Consider the following 20,516-nt stretch of genomic DNA (forward strand, 5'->3'; position numbering starts at 1 on the left):
CCAGTTTAAAGCTACGTTATTTGTGAGTGGCATAGGCTATATTTTATTCCCGTATTCTCACGGGAACAGAGAGTACTCATGTGAAACTGCGGGACGTAGTACTAGTACCATTATATAGTACCATATTCACAAATAGTACTACTGTACTATTTGTGAATGAAGGTAATCGGAAATAGATTTTATCTATGTTAGCATAAAATGGATTTTATACTAACATAGTATAAAATCGTTCAAAATTCATTTATTTCAAGTAGGCTCAGTGTACAAGCACTTTTGATACGTCAGTTGACTATTTGTAAAGATTCTACCACTGGTTCGGAAGGTAGGTTCTGCTGAGAAGAAACCGGCAAGAAACTCAACAGTTGCTCTTTAAAAAAAATCGCACAATATTATAATTTACAATTGATGACAACATTACAATTTTTCATAGTTTTACTTCCTGTGTGAAGGTGGAAACTGATCCAATGGCCTTCAAGCATCTTTATCATTAAGGAACTCATCAATGGTGTAGTAACCTCGACTAAGTAAATGTTTTTTGACACATTGCTTAAAGCTATGCATTGGCAGGTCCATCGCAGTCTTGGGGATCCTTGTTATGATCGTCTGATTCGTACCTATCTGACCACGTATGATTCGTTCGCCTTACGTAAGTGCGAACGATAACTATAAATAACTGTTATAGCTTCGGTCACGTTTGCCTCCATGCTCGACTCGATACCTCTGTCTCACTCACACCCGTCACATTTCACAGTGTTATCTCTTTCATTCATAGTTCTTAGATTAATGTCATTGAATTTAAATTTGAATTAAAAAAAAAACATTAATTACGTAAGTACCTAGGTAGAAAAAGTGCAGCAAAAACTGGGAATTCCAATATTTATATCCGGGACTTATAAGTGTCGTCATCATCATAAACAAACCATATATGGCTCAGAGGACTCGTGTTTGACAGTAAACACGAGTCTCCTCTGAGGATGAGAGGGGTTAGGCACCCCAAGCTGGCCTAATACGGATTGGCAAACTTGACATACGAAGAAAATTGTGAAAATTCTCAGGTATGTAGGTTTCCTCACGATGTTTTTCCTTCAGCGTTTGAGCCACGTGATATTTAATTACTTACTTTAAATGTACGTGTAGGAGGTGCATGCCCTCCGAATCGAAGGCAAAGGTTATATCCACTGGGCTATCACGGCTTCTTATAAATGTAGCTATTGTTCATTGATAAATATCATGAAGTAGCTTACAAGTGAAGTGCGGAGTACCAGTCAATATCTCGGCGATATCGACAGGCTTACCAAAAGGCGAGTGTTCCGAGTGTTACATGGATAGTCGAAATTGTTTGAATTACTTTGTATGAAACAAAAAGTTTTTTTTTGGGTTAGTTATAAAAATTAGTTATGCAGTTCGGCTCCTATAAATGGACTTGTCAACATCTGGAAGTTATGGGAAATACTGCGCAACATGCTGTATAAATTATAAAAAAAGTTCGTGCGGATATCAAGGAGACGCGTGATGGAGTCATTCTGTGTCATTCTTTATTCTGTGAATTTTGTTTAATATTTTCTGTACAAACTGATAATTAAATTTTATTTAGATAGGTACCTATTATTCCTATTTCCTTTCGCTCGCTAAGTTTTTAAGAACTGATAATGTGCCCAAAAAGCGGGTATTGAACCCACGACTTCAGATTTGAATCCGGCTTCGCTTAGTCTCTAAGTCTCAGAGATACTTAAAGATTTTTAAATCGTCGCATTATTGTGATTCTAAATTTAAAAGTTGTGTGAAACGGCTATTTTTAGAACTACTTTAACTAATTCAAATATCGACAAAAACATAATCTGGATAAACGTGCTCATACTTAAATGTAAGCTAAGCGTGTGTTCTTTTCTGGAGAGGAGACGCCATGCCGAACGTTACCTCAACCAATGTACAAGCCCAAATGGGCGTGCGATCATAACTTGGTTATGTTTTGTTATTTACTTTTATCACAACCTGTTGGTTGCTAAGTTAGCTGCTCTTCTATTATAATTACTTGATTTTTCCATCTGTAATTTCGTTTGATATGGCTACGCACAGTTTATGAATTTATCTCTATGTACATGAGCCACTTTGGTTTCGCAACAATAACTTCTTTCTTATCTTTAGTCCACTTAATAAAACTAAATAATTAATACTATAGTAAAAACAAATGATAACAAAATCTTGGGACACAATCTGGCGATGCAGCTACGCAAGTATTACTCCTTCATCACCATACAAAATTTAATTACACTATTATTTAGTTGGTTTATTAAATGAGGACTGTGATGCATTGCACGGAGGGGGTAAGCGCCGCCATTTTGAATATTTTTTTATGAACCTGTTTACAATTTTGAATCATGTATGTCGATATCGAAAAACATCGCGATCGCTTCGCGCTGCTCTATACAGTCAGGCGATCGCGAACGTGATACAACGTCTATGTGTGTGTACGCTATCATCAGCCGACATTATAGGACGAGAGCCTTCATAGCCTGACTTACCTCATTCTGTGAAGGTTGAAAGTTCGTCAGCCCCTCTATATCTACCCTATGTAAGTAACTATCATAGGTCAACTATGGAGATTGGGTTATGGAGACTTTGGAAGGTAACAAGTTTAAAGTGGACCATGGTGTGTGAAAGTGGACCCTTAAATTGTCCAGGAGTAAAACGTATTTTTTTTTAATTTTTACGGGTTATCATAAGGAATCATGTCTTAGACCTCAGAGTCATCAGACCTTTAGCTTCATGGGAAACCTTTGCTAGATAGACCTGAAATTTTGATTTTTCACCGTGTTTTGGAACGGTGGACTGGAGACATTATTTCTCATAATAATCATTGGCCGGTTCCAAACTCTTGAAAACTGCTACCTTCCAAAGAAACCACAGTCCAAACTAGGTGGTCCACAATTGGCTACCCAAGATAGGAGCATAGGCTGACAAACAGTTTTCATAAAATAAGATATTACGGCTACGCAGGCTCTTAGTCTATTACCTGTTAGGAATGTGTTTAAATTCGTCTGTGTGCGTGCGTGTACGACTATCATCAGCCGACGTTAGTGTCGTAGTGTGCGCGGGTCACGTTCCGCGCGGCGTGCGATGCGGAGGCCGGCGGCGGCGCGTGCAGGCCCCAGCAAGTCACGTGTTCCAGCTATTTTAGTTTCGTTTAGCCGTTCGCTTTCGCCGTCTAGGGTCAGCGCACACTGAACTGCGCGTTGACAGACGATTGACAGACGATGCAGTGGATAGTGACCTTAATGTCCAAAATATGGATTTCTAAAGCAAGGCATGAGTGAATAGATTTCTATACAAGCGCGTTCACCTTTAATTTCGTTTACTCATAGCTTTCTCGTCATCATTATTAACAGAGAGTATGGACATCCAAACACCAGTCTCGAGCCGCTTGATGTCATCGGTCCACCTAGAGGGGGGTCAACAAACACTGCTCTTTCCGGTGCGGGGTCACCATTCCAGGGCCTTGAGACCCCAACGTTAATCAGCTCTTCAAACCAAACGACACGCTCATTGCCACTTCAGAGTTGCGATTCTTTGAGATATGACTTGACTTGACTTGAGATTGACTTTGGTTCTAGGTTAGTTTTGGTTCTAATAAGGCATACTTAGATAATGTTGTAATCAAATGCAAGCTATAAAAATACTGATAATACACGTCATTAAAACAATTACATTTATAAGAGAATCGCAAGACAAAACTACTTAAATAAGTAGGTACCTACGCCGAAATTTTCAAAATAAATGTTTATACCATTTTGTGGTATCCTTGTGCTTAGTACTTGGTGTGCGCTGGCCCTTAGAGTCGCGAATAATGCTGCGCTAGACGATTTTGACAATCAATATTGCCTATCGGTGATGTCATTGAATTATTTTAATGATAATGACCTTGCAGAAAACTAACCTAGCGCAATTTTTTTTATTACACCTATTTTTAGAAATTTTATTAGGTTTGCCCATTTAGAATTTTAATTTCGGATTTTAATTAATATGTACTTACAATAATAATAAAATACAACAATAATAATAAAAGAAGTTTGTGGATTTAATATTATAATAAAATATGAAATAAATGTTAATTTTGTAACCCTTCTACTTACCACTTATATAAATTAAGTGTTATAATAAATTAACTCATAAATAGACGTATAATTAATACCTATTTTAAATATTACAACATTGCAATTGTATAAAGCTTTTTGTGGTGCATAATAGGTATATACTAAAATAATTATTAAAGAAAATATAGCATTAGGATTCAAAATGAGTTCGCTCCTAAAATAAATAATTTAGTCAAGATATTACTTAAAATAAATACTTAGAAATTGCCTAGGTAGAGGTACCAGAATGAAAAATGTTACGGAATTTTCACAAAGAGTTCGTCAGAGTGGGAAAAATGATTCGACCTTGACCTCATTTGCAGAAGGATGTCATTTCGCTCACATTAAATAAATTGCAATTTTAGAGGATTAATTTTATCTTTTAGATTCTAATGATAACCTTAATACCTAATAGCTGACTGTGGTGGAAGTTTTAAATAGATCATCTTTTCGTTAATTTCTTTGTTTGGTTTAACGCGCTAATCTCAGGAACTACTGGTCCGATTTGAAAAATTCTTTCAGTGTTAGGTAGCCCATTTATCGAGAAAGGCTATATATTATCCCCGTATTCCTACGGAAACGGGCACCACGCCGGTGAAACCGCGCGGCGTCAGCTAGTTTCGAATAATTCCGATTCGTCTATTGGCTATAATTTTTTATCTTTTCGATTCGTCTTTTCGTTAAGGTTTTGCTTAATTCCGATTCGTTATGTTTTAAATTGCAATTGTTGGTTAAATTGCAAATTTATTCGTCAGAATTGGTCAGAATTCATATACCTATCCTTTAGGAATTTGGGATATTTTATACTATCCATTAATTTATACATCCGATATAAGAACTATAGGCGTAATGATTTCTGTATAAGTTAGATGGATAATAGGGATAAATAAATCAGTGTAGCGTTACAATTTACAATACAAATAGAAGTCGTTGTCTTACTCACAAAGGACTACTTATTAATACATAATTCCTAGAACCGTGATCGACTTTCAAGTCTAAAGACCTTGTCAAGGCAGAACTGAGAATACCAGCACAATGTTTGACTTTGAACACGTCGGTATTTCAACATTTACTTGCTTTAATCCTCCTAAAATTTTCCATTACGTAGGTAGGTAGATTCCATGATACGAAGTAGTTTTTTTTTCTTTTTTATTATTTAAAACATGAGAGGTTTATGTAACAAAATGTTACACCAAATTAAGACATTGATTATTTCACCCTTTTTGGTGTTTTAGACCTATAGGACCTGATACAAAATCTAATAAAGATACTACTTACTTGTCATATTTAACGGGATGGACATTTTCCTCCCAATAGTTACGAGTTTCCATCATATTCAAAGTTGATTCACAAGCAAAAGAAAGAATGTACACACTTGTCACTATCACAAATGAAATTAAACGTTGATAATTCTGTCACATGGTTCCCGTACGGGCACTTAACTGGTATCCTTCACACAAAACGAAACACTGTAGAGTTTAATTCGATGATTATCATAATTATCACGATTTGTATAAGATATTTCGTGGTTTGTTTGTTTGTACGCGAGGAACAACGACGTCGACTCTATGAGACGTTCGCGATGTTTCTGATCAGGGGGGGGACAGTTCCATACATTCTTAGCAATTTGTTGACTTACAGGCCATCTAGATCTAGTAGTGAAACAACTTTTCGACTAAGTTGGTAAAAATATCTCAACAGATGGCAGCAATTCCATCGCTCATCTTAGTGTGCCCAGTATCAATATTTGCAACCATTTCGTAATACTTAATAATTTTAACGACAATGAAAAAAATAGTAACTATGTAATAATCTCATAGACCACTACATGAAATATATATTTAAATCGTTTTGCAAATCAAACTTCTTCATTTACTAAAATATGTGACGCATAAGTTAACATAGAGTGTTTGGTTAGTTTTTAAGTAACAAATGGCAACTACGCAACAATATAAATGGTTAAGATGATATGAAGTAATAATCTTTATATTATGTCCGGGAACAAAATATTTATAGTATGTGGAGGCAAAACATGGAGCAGTGGCGTTTTTCTTTCAAGCCATTTTCCAGTCCTTAAAGCGTTTGATAGCAAATAATGTCTGCAAATTGGTTACGACTTCATATACTTTTCTATATTTATTCTGCAATTATTTTTTTAAATAAAAATGTTTTGACTGCTCAGTTTTGTCCGATTTCCCGTGAATATCACATAAACAGTTTTTACAGTATGATCATGAATTAAATTGTGTTGGTTGCGATTGTAAATTATTAGATGAAGAAAGTAAGCGTATATTAATTTCAACGTGGCCATGAACTGTCATCTGGTCCAGTGGTGTACATGGTCAAACGGAGTATAATAGCAAAGGTACGTATAATTAGGATTAGTCATGGGTTCGAGCCCGGGTGGAAATTGAATTACATCACAATTTTTTTTTTTTGTTTTTTTTTATTTGTTTTTCTCAATTCGTTTTTTTTAATATTTTTTGCGTTTTATTAAACCTCGATTAAAAATCTCCATTTAAATAAAATTGCGGCTGTTTTAGTAGTACCTATAAGTTTACTCCAAACCGCAGTTGGCGCTTCAATTTAATCCACCGAAAATCTGCAAGAGGGCTCTCTTTTCCCATATACTTATTATACTCTTTGTTTCTGATCGTTCGTCGAGCTCGGGCCGGCCGGCTAGGTCATGTGATTGCGCCGTCAAAATATGGCACGGGTGTAGGAATGTGCACGCACGCAGGGCTGGCGATTAACAGTTTTTAAAACAATGGGGATGATGAATATATTGATTTAAATGATACATTCGGGTAAATAAGGTCAATGTTAACTAATTTATACATAAAAAGCAAATATTTACTGGATATTTGCAAAATAAATAAGATTATAAAATTTCAAAATCTATTTTTTTATCGTAATTAGATGAAAATTTATACAGTTTTAGCTTCCTTAGCGTAAATGTGACATTTTTCAATAAATGAACTATAAACATAAACGCACAAAGATAATAGTAATTTTGTTTGAACGCCCATACAAACCTAACGATCAGCGAGCCAACGACGTCACTAAATCGTGCCATTTTGTATGGAGCGTTTTTCAGGGATTCGCGGCTCTTTAAATACCTGTAGCTCCGAAAGTAATGATCGCAAATAACCTGTTACTTTTACTAAATTGCTTTGCTATTAGTATACCGTTAATTTATATACAATTTAAAAAACTGTCATCATCCCTATTGGATATTTGACATTATTATAGTACATATAGTATATGACGGGGATACGCCTAAATTCCACTTTTGATAACGGAGAAGCCGTAGCCTCAGAGCAGGTTGGCAGATACACAATGTAACACTATCGATCATTACCGGAACGACCGCTTGACTTACTAATACAGTTCTACCCTCTAACTATAATATTGACCAAGTACAGCGCTGATACTATAAGATGTAAACCAGGATTAACTATCATAGGACACATAAGCTAACCATTAGACCAACTGAGAAGCAGGTTTCGGGTTTGTTCAATAGTTTCTTCGGGTGATGTGTGTCGATAAATGCATTGTATATGTTGTGATGTATTGTTTTTGAGTTACGACGAAGAATTGTACGAAACTCTCGACGGGCGAGTCCGATTCACAATAGTTCGGTCTTGAAGTGATAACTTTTTATGGTAGGCTAAACCACTTCGTAACGTAACGCGTTACGACGCCATCGTCTGGTTTCCCTACCTCTCACACATACGGCAATGGCAACAGGTCCTAAATTTAAACTCTTACGCACACGTTATTTTTCCTAATTAAAATAAACGCAGACTGCGTGCGTAATGGAGTTAGGGCGAGCGCAAAAGGAAGGTTTGCAAAAGGGGAGGTCTGACGTCCTCAGGCCTCGTGACCGTGGTTAGTATGACGTACGGGTGCCGTAAAACCGGGAATCTCGTTTCCCGTAATCACTGTGCAGAGGTTATTTTTTTTTTAAAGAATACTAACGGACGCCTGTGACTCTTCGTTGTATTAAATCGAACAGCTCATAGACTAAAAGCCTGTGTAGCATACCTCATTTTAAGAAGACTGTTTGTCAGCCAATGCTCGGTAGCCAATTAAGGACCGCGAAGTTTGGACTGTGATTGCTTTGTAGGGTAACAGTTTTCAAGAGTTTAAATTTAGAACTTCAACCGACCAAGTATTAAGCGTTTTTTTTAGTAACATTTTCTTAGCGTTAATATGAGTAATAATGTATCCAGTCCACTAATAATGTATCGAAAAACACAGTTTCTCGAAGGTTTTACTGGATTCACACTAGGCTCTCTAGCAAAAGGTTGCCATAAAGGTCTGATGACTCTGAGAAGAATTAATTGTACTGAGTTCTCAACGGGTGAGTGATGAGTCCAAATCGCAATAGTCTGTTTTTAAAGTGATACTTATGGGATGGTAAACCGCTTCGTTACGTAGTGCGTTACGGCTCCACTCTATCTGGCTTCCCTTTCTCTCACGCATACGGCAGTAGTTTTAAAATTCTTCAGATAGCACGGATACGATGATAATCGCCTAAGGTATGACGTTCATAATACGTACTATTATCGTAAATCGCGGCAAACTTTCAAGAGTGAAACGAACTGTCATCCTCACCATCCTACATGAAATGAACTGTAAGTTAGCAGTTCTGTCGAGTGTCCGACGCACACGTTTTTTTTCTTAATTCAGACTGCGTGCGTAATAGAGTTAGGGCGAGCGCAGTAGGAAGCTTTGCAAAAGCGAAGGTCTGACGTCGTCAGGCCTCGTGACCGAAGTTGTATGACGTGCGGGTGACGTAAAAATCGGGAACCTCGTTTCCCGTAATCACTGTACAGAGGTATTTTTTTTAAAGAATACTAGAGGACGTCCTATACAAAAAATTAGATATCACGTCTCAAACGGTGAAAGAAAAACATCGTGAAGAAACCTGCATACCAGAGAATTTTCTCAATTCTCTGCGTGTGTGAAGTCTGCTAAGCCGCATTGGGCCAGCGTGGTGGACTATTGGCCTAACCCCTCTCATTGTAAAAGGAGACTCGAGCTCATCATTTTTTTACAAATATACTCTGGGGAACTATTTATGGATTTTTCCGGAATAAAAAGTAGTCTGGTCCAAGAAGGCTCCAACTCCAAGGGCCAATTTACTAGTATATCTGTACCAATTTTCATCCATATAATTATGTTCAGAGGCTTAACCGTGAAAAGATTACGTTTGTTTCCTAACGAAGTGCACGCCACACATGCAGGAGCTATTCTGTAACGATGTTTTTTCGAATTCACCTCATTCTTTCTCTGTCTATAGTATCGTGTTAGACAGAGAGAGGTGGAGATGAATTTGAAACTCGCACTTGCGAGTTATACAAATGATCGTTACAGAGTAGTCCACCGTACAGGCATGCGTGTCTCTAAATTGGTACGCTAGTAACCCTAGCGTCGCACATTGCGCTCCATGTGTGAGCTGCGTTTTGTCAACATCACCTAATTCCAGCCTGAAATTACTTCTATTCGGTTTTGAATGATTGTGTAATAAATAAATTATCTACATAATCATCGATATAAATCGTTAGATGGGCCCTCCATATTAAAGAACGCACAATTTTTTATCATTACCCAAAGACGTGCACGCACATCTTAATGTTAGTACGTAACAAGCGCATGCTGTGAGTGGACGTGGACGGACTTACGTGGACGACGTAAATATTTACTGTCTTTTCTTGTTTTAATCCCTCAATTATGCCTTCGTGTTCATATTGGAAGTGTAAAAACATAAACCACAACATAAATAAAGAGAAATGTGTTACGAGTAATGACGTAATCAATGTGCGAAAACAATGACAATTCCGCGACGCTTTAAGGCCCATCTAACGATCTACTATCGATGTATATAATAATATAATAGGTACTAATATTATCAGTGTTAGATAGTCCACTTATTGAGGAAGGGTATAGGCTATATATTATTCCCATATTCCTACGGTAACGGGAACAACGCGGGTGAAACCGCGCAGCGTCAGCTATTACTGAATAATGCCAACCGTATTTCAAACAACTAAAAATATTGACCCTGCCCTGCATATATATTTTTGATATAATTATGTAAATTTGTCACTTTTAATATGTTAATTGGTCTGAGCCTCACACTGTCCTACACGTGTCGAGTCGATCTACACGTGATGACGTGAGTGAGTGAGTGTACGACGTCCTTGCAACCTCTCCTTCCCCGATGTGTTACGTCACCAAGACGTAACATTAGTTATCTTTACTTTCGGAAGTGTGTATATAGTAGAAAGATTAAGATCTCGTCATCATTATTCTAATAGCCCACTACAGGCCCGGTCCTCTTCGTAGGAGAGGGGATATGAAAATCAAATAGTGTAACTAACACGACTTTCTTATTGATATACATATAGGTAGATTCATTAACTATCAGATATTAATGATAGGATGAATGATGATCCTAATGACCGGGATCCGGGACCGACAACATAACGTGCTCTCTGAGACACGGAGGTGTAAGTATAAAACCACCACCTTCCCAAAATCTCAGTATCTCTAACACCTACCCAGGATTGGAACCCAGGATCTCGTAATCCTAAACCGAAACTAATATGATTATCATATTATACATGGATAACATACTACATAGTCGGGCTATAAGCTGGTGGATAGGACGAATTCATTGCCACTTCATTGCATTGAATTGCATTTAAATTCCGCGCCAAATTTGTAATTGGTTGACAGCTGTTGAAAACTTCGTGACGAACTAATACTGTTGCTACTTAAACACTTACGATTACCCTTGACCAAGCTCTCAATACAAGCTTTTCAATTTTTAAATTGAAATTAGATTGTGAATAAGTTAAAGTTTAATCGGAAGCCTTGTTCATATTGTTGTTGATAATCTAATAAAATAAAAATTGATGTCAGAATCACTAGAAACTAGGTTTTATGGTTTTGAAAAAATAAGGTTTTCTTTTTTGTTTTGAAATGTGGGTTACTACCACTTCAAAGTGGCATTTATACATACAAAATCAGATACGTTTTCAATCGAATCTTATTAGAAAAAAGACAGAATTTCCAATTAACACAATTACTTCCGCGACATCACATTCACTCAGGACTTCATATTACCCTATTTTTTTCCTGATTAATGGTAACAATCAGTTTGCTGGCAATAATCTAATAATAAATGACAGTCTTTTATTATCTATGGTTATAATCTTTTATCTATGCCTGTCACAGATTCACTATCCTAGATGGTGGTTGCGTTTAGAAATAACAATCGATGATTCACTTATATTTTGTTGGAAAAAATTACAATAGTAATAATGATGATTAAAATGTATTGTCTATTTATCAAACGCACAAATAAAGCACATTTTAATATAGACAAGATAGAAAACAAAAATTGGTTACTAAACGCAATCAGTGACTGTCAAATTGTTAGCAGCAGCGATTTTTCCGAAAGGCGTATTTTAATTTGACTTTCCTCTGAAACAAATATTTATTAACGAAATTAAAATGTTAGCTTTGATCAATCGGATCCTAGATTGGATTAAAAGCTTATTCTGGAAGGAAGAAATGGAGTTAACATTGGTTGGACTACAATATTCGGGAAAAACAACTTTCGTTAACGTCATAGCCGTATGTATTAAACTTATAGTGAAAACATTTAGAAATAACCACTATTGTTTACTGTTAGTTCAATTTGTTGACAATATTTGCCTCAAATCACCGTATCGACTTTCACTATTATGTAAAAGCACCTAAAATTGACTTTGTGTGATGAATTTTTTGTCGTAATTTTTTCATGACTCAGTTATCTATGAAGCGTAAGCCTTTTGTTTACGTCTATTGTTATTAAATATATTTCAATGAAAAACTAACTACTTGCTGTGATTAATTTAAATTCAAAATTCTTATCAGAATATTATTGATTTTTATGTAGCTAGAGTTAATAGTATGAAAAACAAAAATTGATAGGTCGCTATTTGATAATTTAATGCTAACAATATGGATAGATAACAAGTGGTATGAATTTCATGTACTACATATTAACTTTATACTCAATATTGAACATTACTGAAAGTAATGTAAAAACTGGTGCTATTTATTTAGCCATTGCATAGAATTTTAATAAAATATGATTTAACCCCATTTTATACATACTTTTAGCTTTAGCAATTCCCCTTTCCTAATATAAACAAAAATATAATTTGTCACTAAGTAATAGGAGGTTGATAAAACCAAACAATTGATAAGACCACTATGCTTATAAGCAGACATTATTATCATGTTTTTGGTAATCTGTAGGACAATTATCTAGTTTATTGATTCCAAACTACTTTCTGCACATTTTCACTTTTAATAATAAATTAAAGCCTCAATAGCTTGAAGGGGCTGGACTTTGAGAGGTCTATCTATCCTGTTGTCGAGCTATTGTCACACTCACTCTATTATATATAAATAATTATATATAATATATAATATTATATATAAATGAGACGCGTAATTTTGGCCCCTGACCACTTCCCACACAAAAGTGCTAAGTAGCCTTTGCATCACAGAAATCACCATTGCACTGCAGAAACTGTCTCAGTTTCGGATAAAACTGAAACTCAATCATAATCATTAGGTAATTTTTTTGTACAAAAGAAACAGTAAAATTTAAAAGAACTTCTTTTAGTCCAGATTATATTATAAATTTGGAAATGCAAATGAACCAAGAAAGCTGAATTTTGAATATGACGTTGGGCGCGCTAGAAAAGCTTAACTTCACTTGCAGTTTGTATATGCACATGCAGGCAGTATGTTTTGTTTATTAATCAATGTTTTGTCTGTAAGACAGCTTGAAAATTTTATTAAATTCAAATGGTGTCAATTATATTTTCAGTCTGGACAGTTCAGTGAAGACATGATCCCGACTGTAGGATTCAACATGCGCAAAATTACCAAAGGCAATGTCACTATTAAAGTGAGTAAACTGATATTATAATAGTGAATGTAACCCTGTGGTGAGTTATGCTTTGATGCTCAAATCAGACACATAGCCCATATCGAGCTGTAATCTATTGACATTCACTAATATGTAAAAACACCTAAAAATGTGAAAAATCAGAAGGGCACAAATTCCCAAGAGCAGTTGAATGTTAGGGTCCCAAGGTGCTGGAATGGTGGAATGGTCAACCCCAGTTGGCAGCTCAAGCCTGGTGATTGAAAACACCATACAAGAAGTTTTATGTCCAGCTGAGGTCATCCATTGCTTGATAATGATGATGATGAAGCTTGTTTGTTATATTTTTACATTTAACTACTTTTTTGGTCATCCTAATTGATGATGATTTTCCGATAGCATGGGTACGGTGACAGTCCCCTGTATGACATTAATAATATATACCATTATCATGAATTGCGGCAAACTTTTAATGGTGAAACAAACTGTCACTCCCATCAGCCAGACTTGGATCAATTAAGACCCAGGGATCGAATCCAGGACCTCCGACATGTAAGCCGAGGCCGTCAATGTTAAGCCATTGGTGCCATTCATCATCATGAACATTATCACTAAGAAAATCAAGGCACTTTGGATCATTGTGGTGTCTAAATTCCCCTCTTCTCTCATATAAGTTTAGACATCTGTCGTAAATACAAATTTGACTGCAGAATTTATTATTCAAAATCTAAGTTTTATATAACCTTACTAAGAGAGTTGTATGGTTTTTAGGTTTGGGACATTGGTGGCCAGCCCAGGTTCCGTTCCATGTGGGAACGGTATTGTAGAGGCGTCAACGCTATTGTGTAAGTTGAATATTTCAACTATTTATTCAATAAAAAAAATTAGTATATAATTTTGACCCAGTGGATATGGCCTCTGCCTCAGATTCCGGAGGGGTTGGTGTGCGTTAAAATCCAGTCTGGAGCATGCATGTCTAACTTTTCAGTTGTGTGCATTTTAAGAAATTAAATATCATGTGTCTCAAACGGTGAAGGAAAATCTAGTTTCAAGAGTGATGGGGTCTCATGGTGCTGGAATGGTGACCCCACACCTGAAAGTGCAGTGGTAGATCCCTCACTAGGTGGACCGAGGATATCAAGCAGGTTGCAGGTAGCCACTGGATGCTGGCGGCTTAAAACTGTTGTTTGGAAGTCCATGCATGAGGCCTATGTCCAGCAGAGGCCCATTAGCTTAGTGATAATGATGATCAATCATACACTCAATGTATCTGTTGGACAACTAAATTCTGTTTGCAGATACATGGTCGACGCAGCTGACCCTGACAAGATAGAGGCTTCAAGGAATGAGCTGCACAGCCTGTTGGACAAGCAGCAGCTTACAGGCATCCCGGTGCTGGTGTTGGGCAACAAGCGCGACCTGCCGCACGCTCTGGACGAGCACGGGCTCATTGAGCGCATGTAAGTAACAGATAGAGGCGGCAAGGGACGAGCTGCACAGCCTGTTGGACAAGCAGCAGCTCACAGGCATCCCGGTGCTGGTGTTAGGCAACAAGTTACTAGATCCCGTGCAAAGAGAACGACAACATCAACACAACTGTCCAATGTTCAATCCAATCCATGATTTGCACAAATTCTAAACAAAAATAAATTGACAGTGTCTGAATACTGTTGTTCTTTTCCAACAAGAACATTGTGGAAATTGTAACACTTGTTTGACACCTGTCAATTTCGTGCAATTTAGAATGACAGATTTAGCAGTATCTTTACATATAACACTTTAGAAAACAACAATGGGTACTTATTTAAATTCACTTAGGTATAATAATAAATAACTTGAGTTGGGACACTGCATGTAGTGAGGCAGTATTAAATTGTGTTCATTGCTCGTTTGCTTGATATCAATATTGATATTGATTTCGGTATATTCAAAGTCCTGTTTATAAGATCGTTTTATTATCTCTTCCTCCAGGAATCTCTCAGCTATCCAGGACCGCGAGATTTGCTGTTACTCGATCTCGTGCAAAGAGAAGGACAACATCGACATAACTCTCCAATGGCTCATCTCGCACAGTAAGTCTGGTAGTGCGCGTTAACTCACACGCTCACACAAATGTACGTACATGAGGCGGTACACACACAGAGGCGCAGTCTACAGCACACTACCATAAACAGCTATTTTGTTAGGGGCCATTCATTTGTTACGTGAAGAGGTTTTAGCATTGATCTTTATAGTGACTGGATAGCTTTCAACGCATGCGCGGCCGCCTTTGATAATTACTAATAAATAATATAAACTTCTGCTGTAACTAGTGGCACTGACTGACTTGAAAATTTTCAAACTTTTTCAGTAATCATTAGCTATCCAGTTAGTATACAGATCAGTGGGTTATGTGGGGAAGGTTTTGTATTACAAATAGATAATTGTACACGCCACTGAATAAACGCAAAAGTTAAAAAGCTTATAATACTAGTGGAGTTTACAATACAAACAGAAAATTGAAGACGAAAAATGACCTTGAATGATGTAAGAAAAAGATAGACAAAACTTTTGTAGACCTTTCTTTTTTCTGTACCTATGTTTTACACTAGACTGGGTATTTTAATACAAATCTATTCATAGTACATTATTTATTTGGCGCAGATTTGTGTTTAGATCGTTCCAATATAAAAATTTTAATAAAAAAATACAACCGACTTCAAAACCTAAAAACGTACCCACTAAACTAAAAAGCGAAAAATAACATTATCATATGTTCTACCTGCTGATCAGTATGAAGGCGGTGCTAATGATTCCATCATCAGATCTTGACATGATGGCAATGGGACCAAATGGGGACTATACCGTTTCAAACAACAAAGAATTTTTGAAATCGGTTAAAAAAAAAAATACCGACCGAATTGAGAACCTCCTCCTTTTTGAAGTCGGTTAAAAATCTGAATCTATTTTCTTTTCTCTAATTGATTTTCATTAAGTAATTATACAAAAGAACAGGACATAAAGGGACATCATTCAAAGACATTTTTTCGGCTTTAATTTTCTATTAGTATTGCAATCTCCAGTTAGTGTGTATGCTTTTTGCTTTGCACTAAATTGACAGAAAAGGTCAAATCTGTCAATTTAGTGAACAGTGGATATCCAAAGCCGCGTTAATTCATTCACAATGATTCAATCGGGCTGTGCATAACAAGTGCATTACCTAATTAGAACGACAAGTTGACAATAAGACTTTAGCTCTTTTAGCTCTATAATGACTGTTATACAGCTCTACAAGAGTTTATACTTGTTAACTTTTCGTGTTAATTCGGCAGTCAGTCGTGATATAAAAATACTCAAATCTAGTTTTTTATTCCTGAAATTGAAAAGTCAAAGTAAAGTAATCTTTAAAAGGGTGTCCATAGTAACAAATTCATCTTGCGTAATTCATGAAGGGTTCCATACTCGGCGCGTAAACACATATAGATACAGCGAGGGCCCTAAATACGAGTAAAGTAAATGACATTTTACATAGAAAATTGTTGAGCCACAGGGAAATACCTTAGCGTGCTTACAAAAGTCACTATAGTCTGGCAAATTCGTTGATGACACTTCCATGATATGCGGGCGACGGGGGGAAAGACTGCGCGGGTGTGAAATCGCGGGGAAGTGAGGTGGACCTCCAAAGGACCATGGGAATGTTACGAACGAAGTTACCAAGCTATACACACACATTACATATTAACACATGCGTTAATGTACGTACACTAATTTGACAGGTGTAAAAATAGTGCAGTTTACAACATTACAACAATCCTTTTAATGTATCTGTAAGCATGCTTATGGTTAATCTTGCCTTCAACACATTGGGCCTAAAGTGTATAACAATTAACAACGCACTTTAATTAATGTTGAATTGGTTAAATCTTTTGTTTTGGAATTACATACATCAAATAAGATAATATAAATATAGGAATAGTTTTTGCATTCCCCGTTTGAGATTCCTTTAAATATAAATAATTAATTAATTATTATTAGAAAAAAGAAATAGTCTGTTTGATAGATGGGTAGACTAATACATACCGCGATTTTTTGAAGTAGGTACCTTCGAAAAATCGCATTTGTGCTTCGCCTTATAAAAGTGTGAATTAATAGAAACTTTTTCTCTCAATGCGACAATCGCCAAAACCTCTTTCAGTAATAGAACTTATCTAAATATTTGTAATCTAAGAGCCCAACAACGAATGTATTGAAGACTTGACAAAATATATTAAATTTTGGGCTCTTGACTTAATAACAATGTAAAGTTCTATTCCTAAGCTTTTATTTTGGCGATGTTTTTCACATTGAATTACACTTCAAACACAACCAGTAGTTGTTGAGATGTCATAAAACATTTTAAAAGCCAAATAAATAGGTACATATTTTTATGTATTCAAGCGTATTCACGGAACTATTTTTCATTGTATCTCGTGCTAAATAGTAAATTTTGAGCTCAATTACATTATACATTACAGTAAGTACTTTTTGGCACAAATTGTAATAAAAACTTTGCCTTATCCCGAAGAAAAATTTTAAGTAAGTAACAAACCAAATAATTGACCTTTAAACGCTAAATTTTATGTCCACTTTAAAATTTATCAGGGTTCATGATCTTATCATAGTTTTGCACAAATACTAAACAAAAATAAATTGACAGTGTCTGAATACTGTCATTCTTTTCCAACAAGAACATTATTGAATATTGTAACACTTGTTTTGACACCTGTCAATTTAGTGCAATTTAGAATGACAGATTTATCAATAACTTTACATTTAACACTTTTTAAGACAATAAGTAAAGTTGAGTTTAAATTGTAATTCAATGGGAAGTTATTTAAATTCATTTAGGTATAATAACTAGCTTGAGTCGGACACTCTCTGTGTAGTGTGGTAATATTCTGTTTACATACAAAATGGCGGTCTATTAATATATTGGTGCCAAGTTTGTCGAGCGCTTTTTTAATTTATATTATCGGAGTATGAATTTAGGGTATTGCCACATAATAAAATGATATGACAATTTGGGGACTGGTAGAAATGATTATATCAAAAAATTCTGGGCCAGCTACATTTTGCAATTTATAATTGATATATTCCTTAACAGGTAAAATGTGTTAAATGTCTAATTGTTGTTTACACATTCTTTTTATCAGATGTTATTTAATTTCAGTAATTGATTTTGATTCTTAAATATTGTTTTTATATGTAGCTGTCGATGGGAAATATATCAGATATTTTTTATCTACCAGTTCCAATATTGAGGATCGGCTGGGCTATTCGCTAACTGAGTAGTTTTTACAATGAATGACCGAGCTCAATGACAATTATGCATTTCCCCTAGTAGAGCAATAGTTATAATTATATATTTGTTTTTAAATTAATATTTCATTGCATAAATGTGATGAACAAAATGTCAAAATAGATCTGCAACGTTTTGTACAGTTGGCCAATAGCCCAATCTGTATGTACTATGGGTTAGAGTGTTTAGATTCTTAATACTAGCATTATAAATATACTTATCTCATATTGTTAGCTAAATAATAAGTTAAAAATATATTATTATATACATATAGTGTGAGACTAATAATAATAATATTTTTCTCGATAATAGCTGTATATAATTAAAATGTAATTAATATATATATATATTGTGTTTTGTTTATTGGCTGTATTAGACTCACAGGACAAAATCGTCAGTCATTAGTTTTAAAAAATATTATTATTAATTAAAGTAATGCTTCACTTGCACGACGTTTGGTTCGTTTTAAAACGCTCGCACATTTGAAATGTCAATTTAGTTTTACACAAATCCCTAAACTACACTAAATTGACAGGTGAAAAAAAAATGTCTTTTTACAGCACTATTTTTGTTTTAATTATAGTATGTTTGGCTCTGGATGTAGTGGTAATTTGTATAGTTGGGTGCAATCTTTATGATGTCTACCAAATGAGCTGCAATAGTTCAGGTCTTATCATAGAGACAATATACTGTCTACTGTCAAACAAGCGATTCACAGTAGACAGTTGTCAGACAATGTGTGTAAAATTTCAAAGGAATATTTATTAATATTTAATCGTACAGTCAAACTGTTCAGTTAAATCGTCTGTGTGTAAAACTATGTGTGCCAAAACACACACTTTTACACACGGAACTCATAGTTTTTTTCGGAAATTTCAATTAGATACAACTGAATTATAATTATAACCCATATTAGTTATTACCATTACACCCAAACGGAATTCCCGGAATAGGTTGACTATACAACCAAATTAGAAAAGAAAAAAAATTTGTTTTTTAAAAATAACACTGATTTCGAATGGCAGATTGAAGTGAACCTATACGCTTCACGCTTCTGCTTTTCGGATTTCGAAATCCTTTTTACTTTTCCTGGGTTTGATTCCCAGACCATATAGTTTACAGGAAAGACTACTTGTTTAATCTGTAGGCGATCACTTTGTTTCATTATTGAAAGTGTCTTAATTTCTTAAGGTTATAGATTTATTTAATATGTTAGTTTTCGGCTGTAATATAGTTGTTCTTTTTGTATGATGACACAAATCAGTGCACTGCTGACTACGGTTGAAAGAAAATATTATTAAATTATGTTCAACAGACAGTGTTTTTATTTGATTTCCTTCTACTAAAATTAGTTATGTACAGCAAAATTCATGTTTATTTTTTTTAATGTGGATGACGAGCCTGGGCTTGTAGCCACGTGGCACGTCGATTCTCTTTCTACAAACGCTAACGCTTCGAAAACTAACAAAATGTACGGGAATGACAGATCTGATCGCCAACTTAATCACGTGAACTGTCGATAGTGAATGTCATTCCATTATATCTTTTAATTTTCGAAGCGTTAGTGTTTTGTAGAAAGAGAATCGACTGTCATATGGCCACAGGCCCTGCTTAGCCTGAGGTACCTCTTTTTATGATAGCTGAAACTTTGTCAGCCTATTCTCCGACCATAAGTTAGTATGGTAGCCAATTATGGAGTCGTCTGTGGTGGTTTTCGAAGGTATAGTCGGCTGTCGGATGCTATGTTGACGTCTCCGAAATGATCTGCGATAGCCCAGTGATAGCATATGCCTCTGCCTCTGATTCCAGTCCGGGGCATGCACCTCTCAATTTTTCACTTGTGTGCATTTTAAGAAATTAAATATCACGATGTCTCAAACGGTGAAGAAAAAACATCGTAAGGAAACCTGCATATCAGAGAATTTTCTTAATTATATGCGAGTGTAAAGTCTGCCAATCCGCATTGGGCCAGCGTGGACTATTGGCCTATACCCTCTCACAACGACAGGACAGGACAACACAGGTGCTCCTGCCGTTAGCGCTGCAGGCACGTCGACTTATTGGATGGTGAGTGCATAACGCACGATGTTCGTAAACGTCATAAAGATTG

At 35.7% G+C, this 20,516-nt stretch overlaps 2 protein-coding genes across 3 annotated transcripts in view; one reads left to right on the plus strand and one right to left on the minus strand.

Annotated features, from left to right (window-relative positions):
• LOC112047231 (transcription factor cwo) overlaps positions 1 to 5,718 on the minus strand; it is a 47,991-nt gene extending 42,273 nt beyond the window's left edge. For both annotated transcript variants that reach the window (XM_024084268.2, XM_024084267.2), the window contains exon 1: positions 5,409 to 5,718. In XM_024084268.2, the coding sequence (XP_023940036.2) occupies positions 5,409 to 5,464 (56 nt within the window). In that variant the 5' untranslated portion in view covers positions 5,465 to 5,718. The remainder of the gene's footprint in view (positions 1 to 5,408) is intronic.
• Positions 5,719 to 11,557: 5,839 nt separating this feature from the next.
• Positions 11,558 to 19,720, plus strand: LOC112047236 (ADP-ribosylation factor-like protein 8). The gene is made up of 5 exons (XM_024084278.2): positions 11,558 to 11,780; positions 13,030 to 13,110; positions 13,861 to 13,934; positions 14,388 to 14,549; positions 15,061 to 19,720. The coding sequence occupies exons 1-5, from the start codon at positions 11,658 to 11,660 to the stop codon at positions 15,182 to 15,184; spliced, it is 564 nt and encodes a 187-aa protein (XP_023940046.1). The 5' UTR covers positions 11,558 to 11,657; the 3' UTR covers positions 15,185 to 19,720.
• Positions 19,721 to 20,516: the final 796 nt, after the last annotated feature.

This window comes from Bicyclus anynana, chromosome 7 (assembly GCF_947172395.1).
Source record: "Bicyclus anynana chromosome 7, ilBicAnyn1.1, whole genome shotgun sequence".
In the NCBI taxonomy this organism is placed as follows: Eukaryota; Metazoa; Arthropoda; class Insecta; order Lepidoptera; family Nymphalidae; genus Bicyclus; species Bicyclus anynana.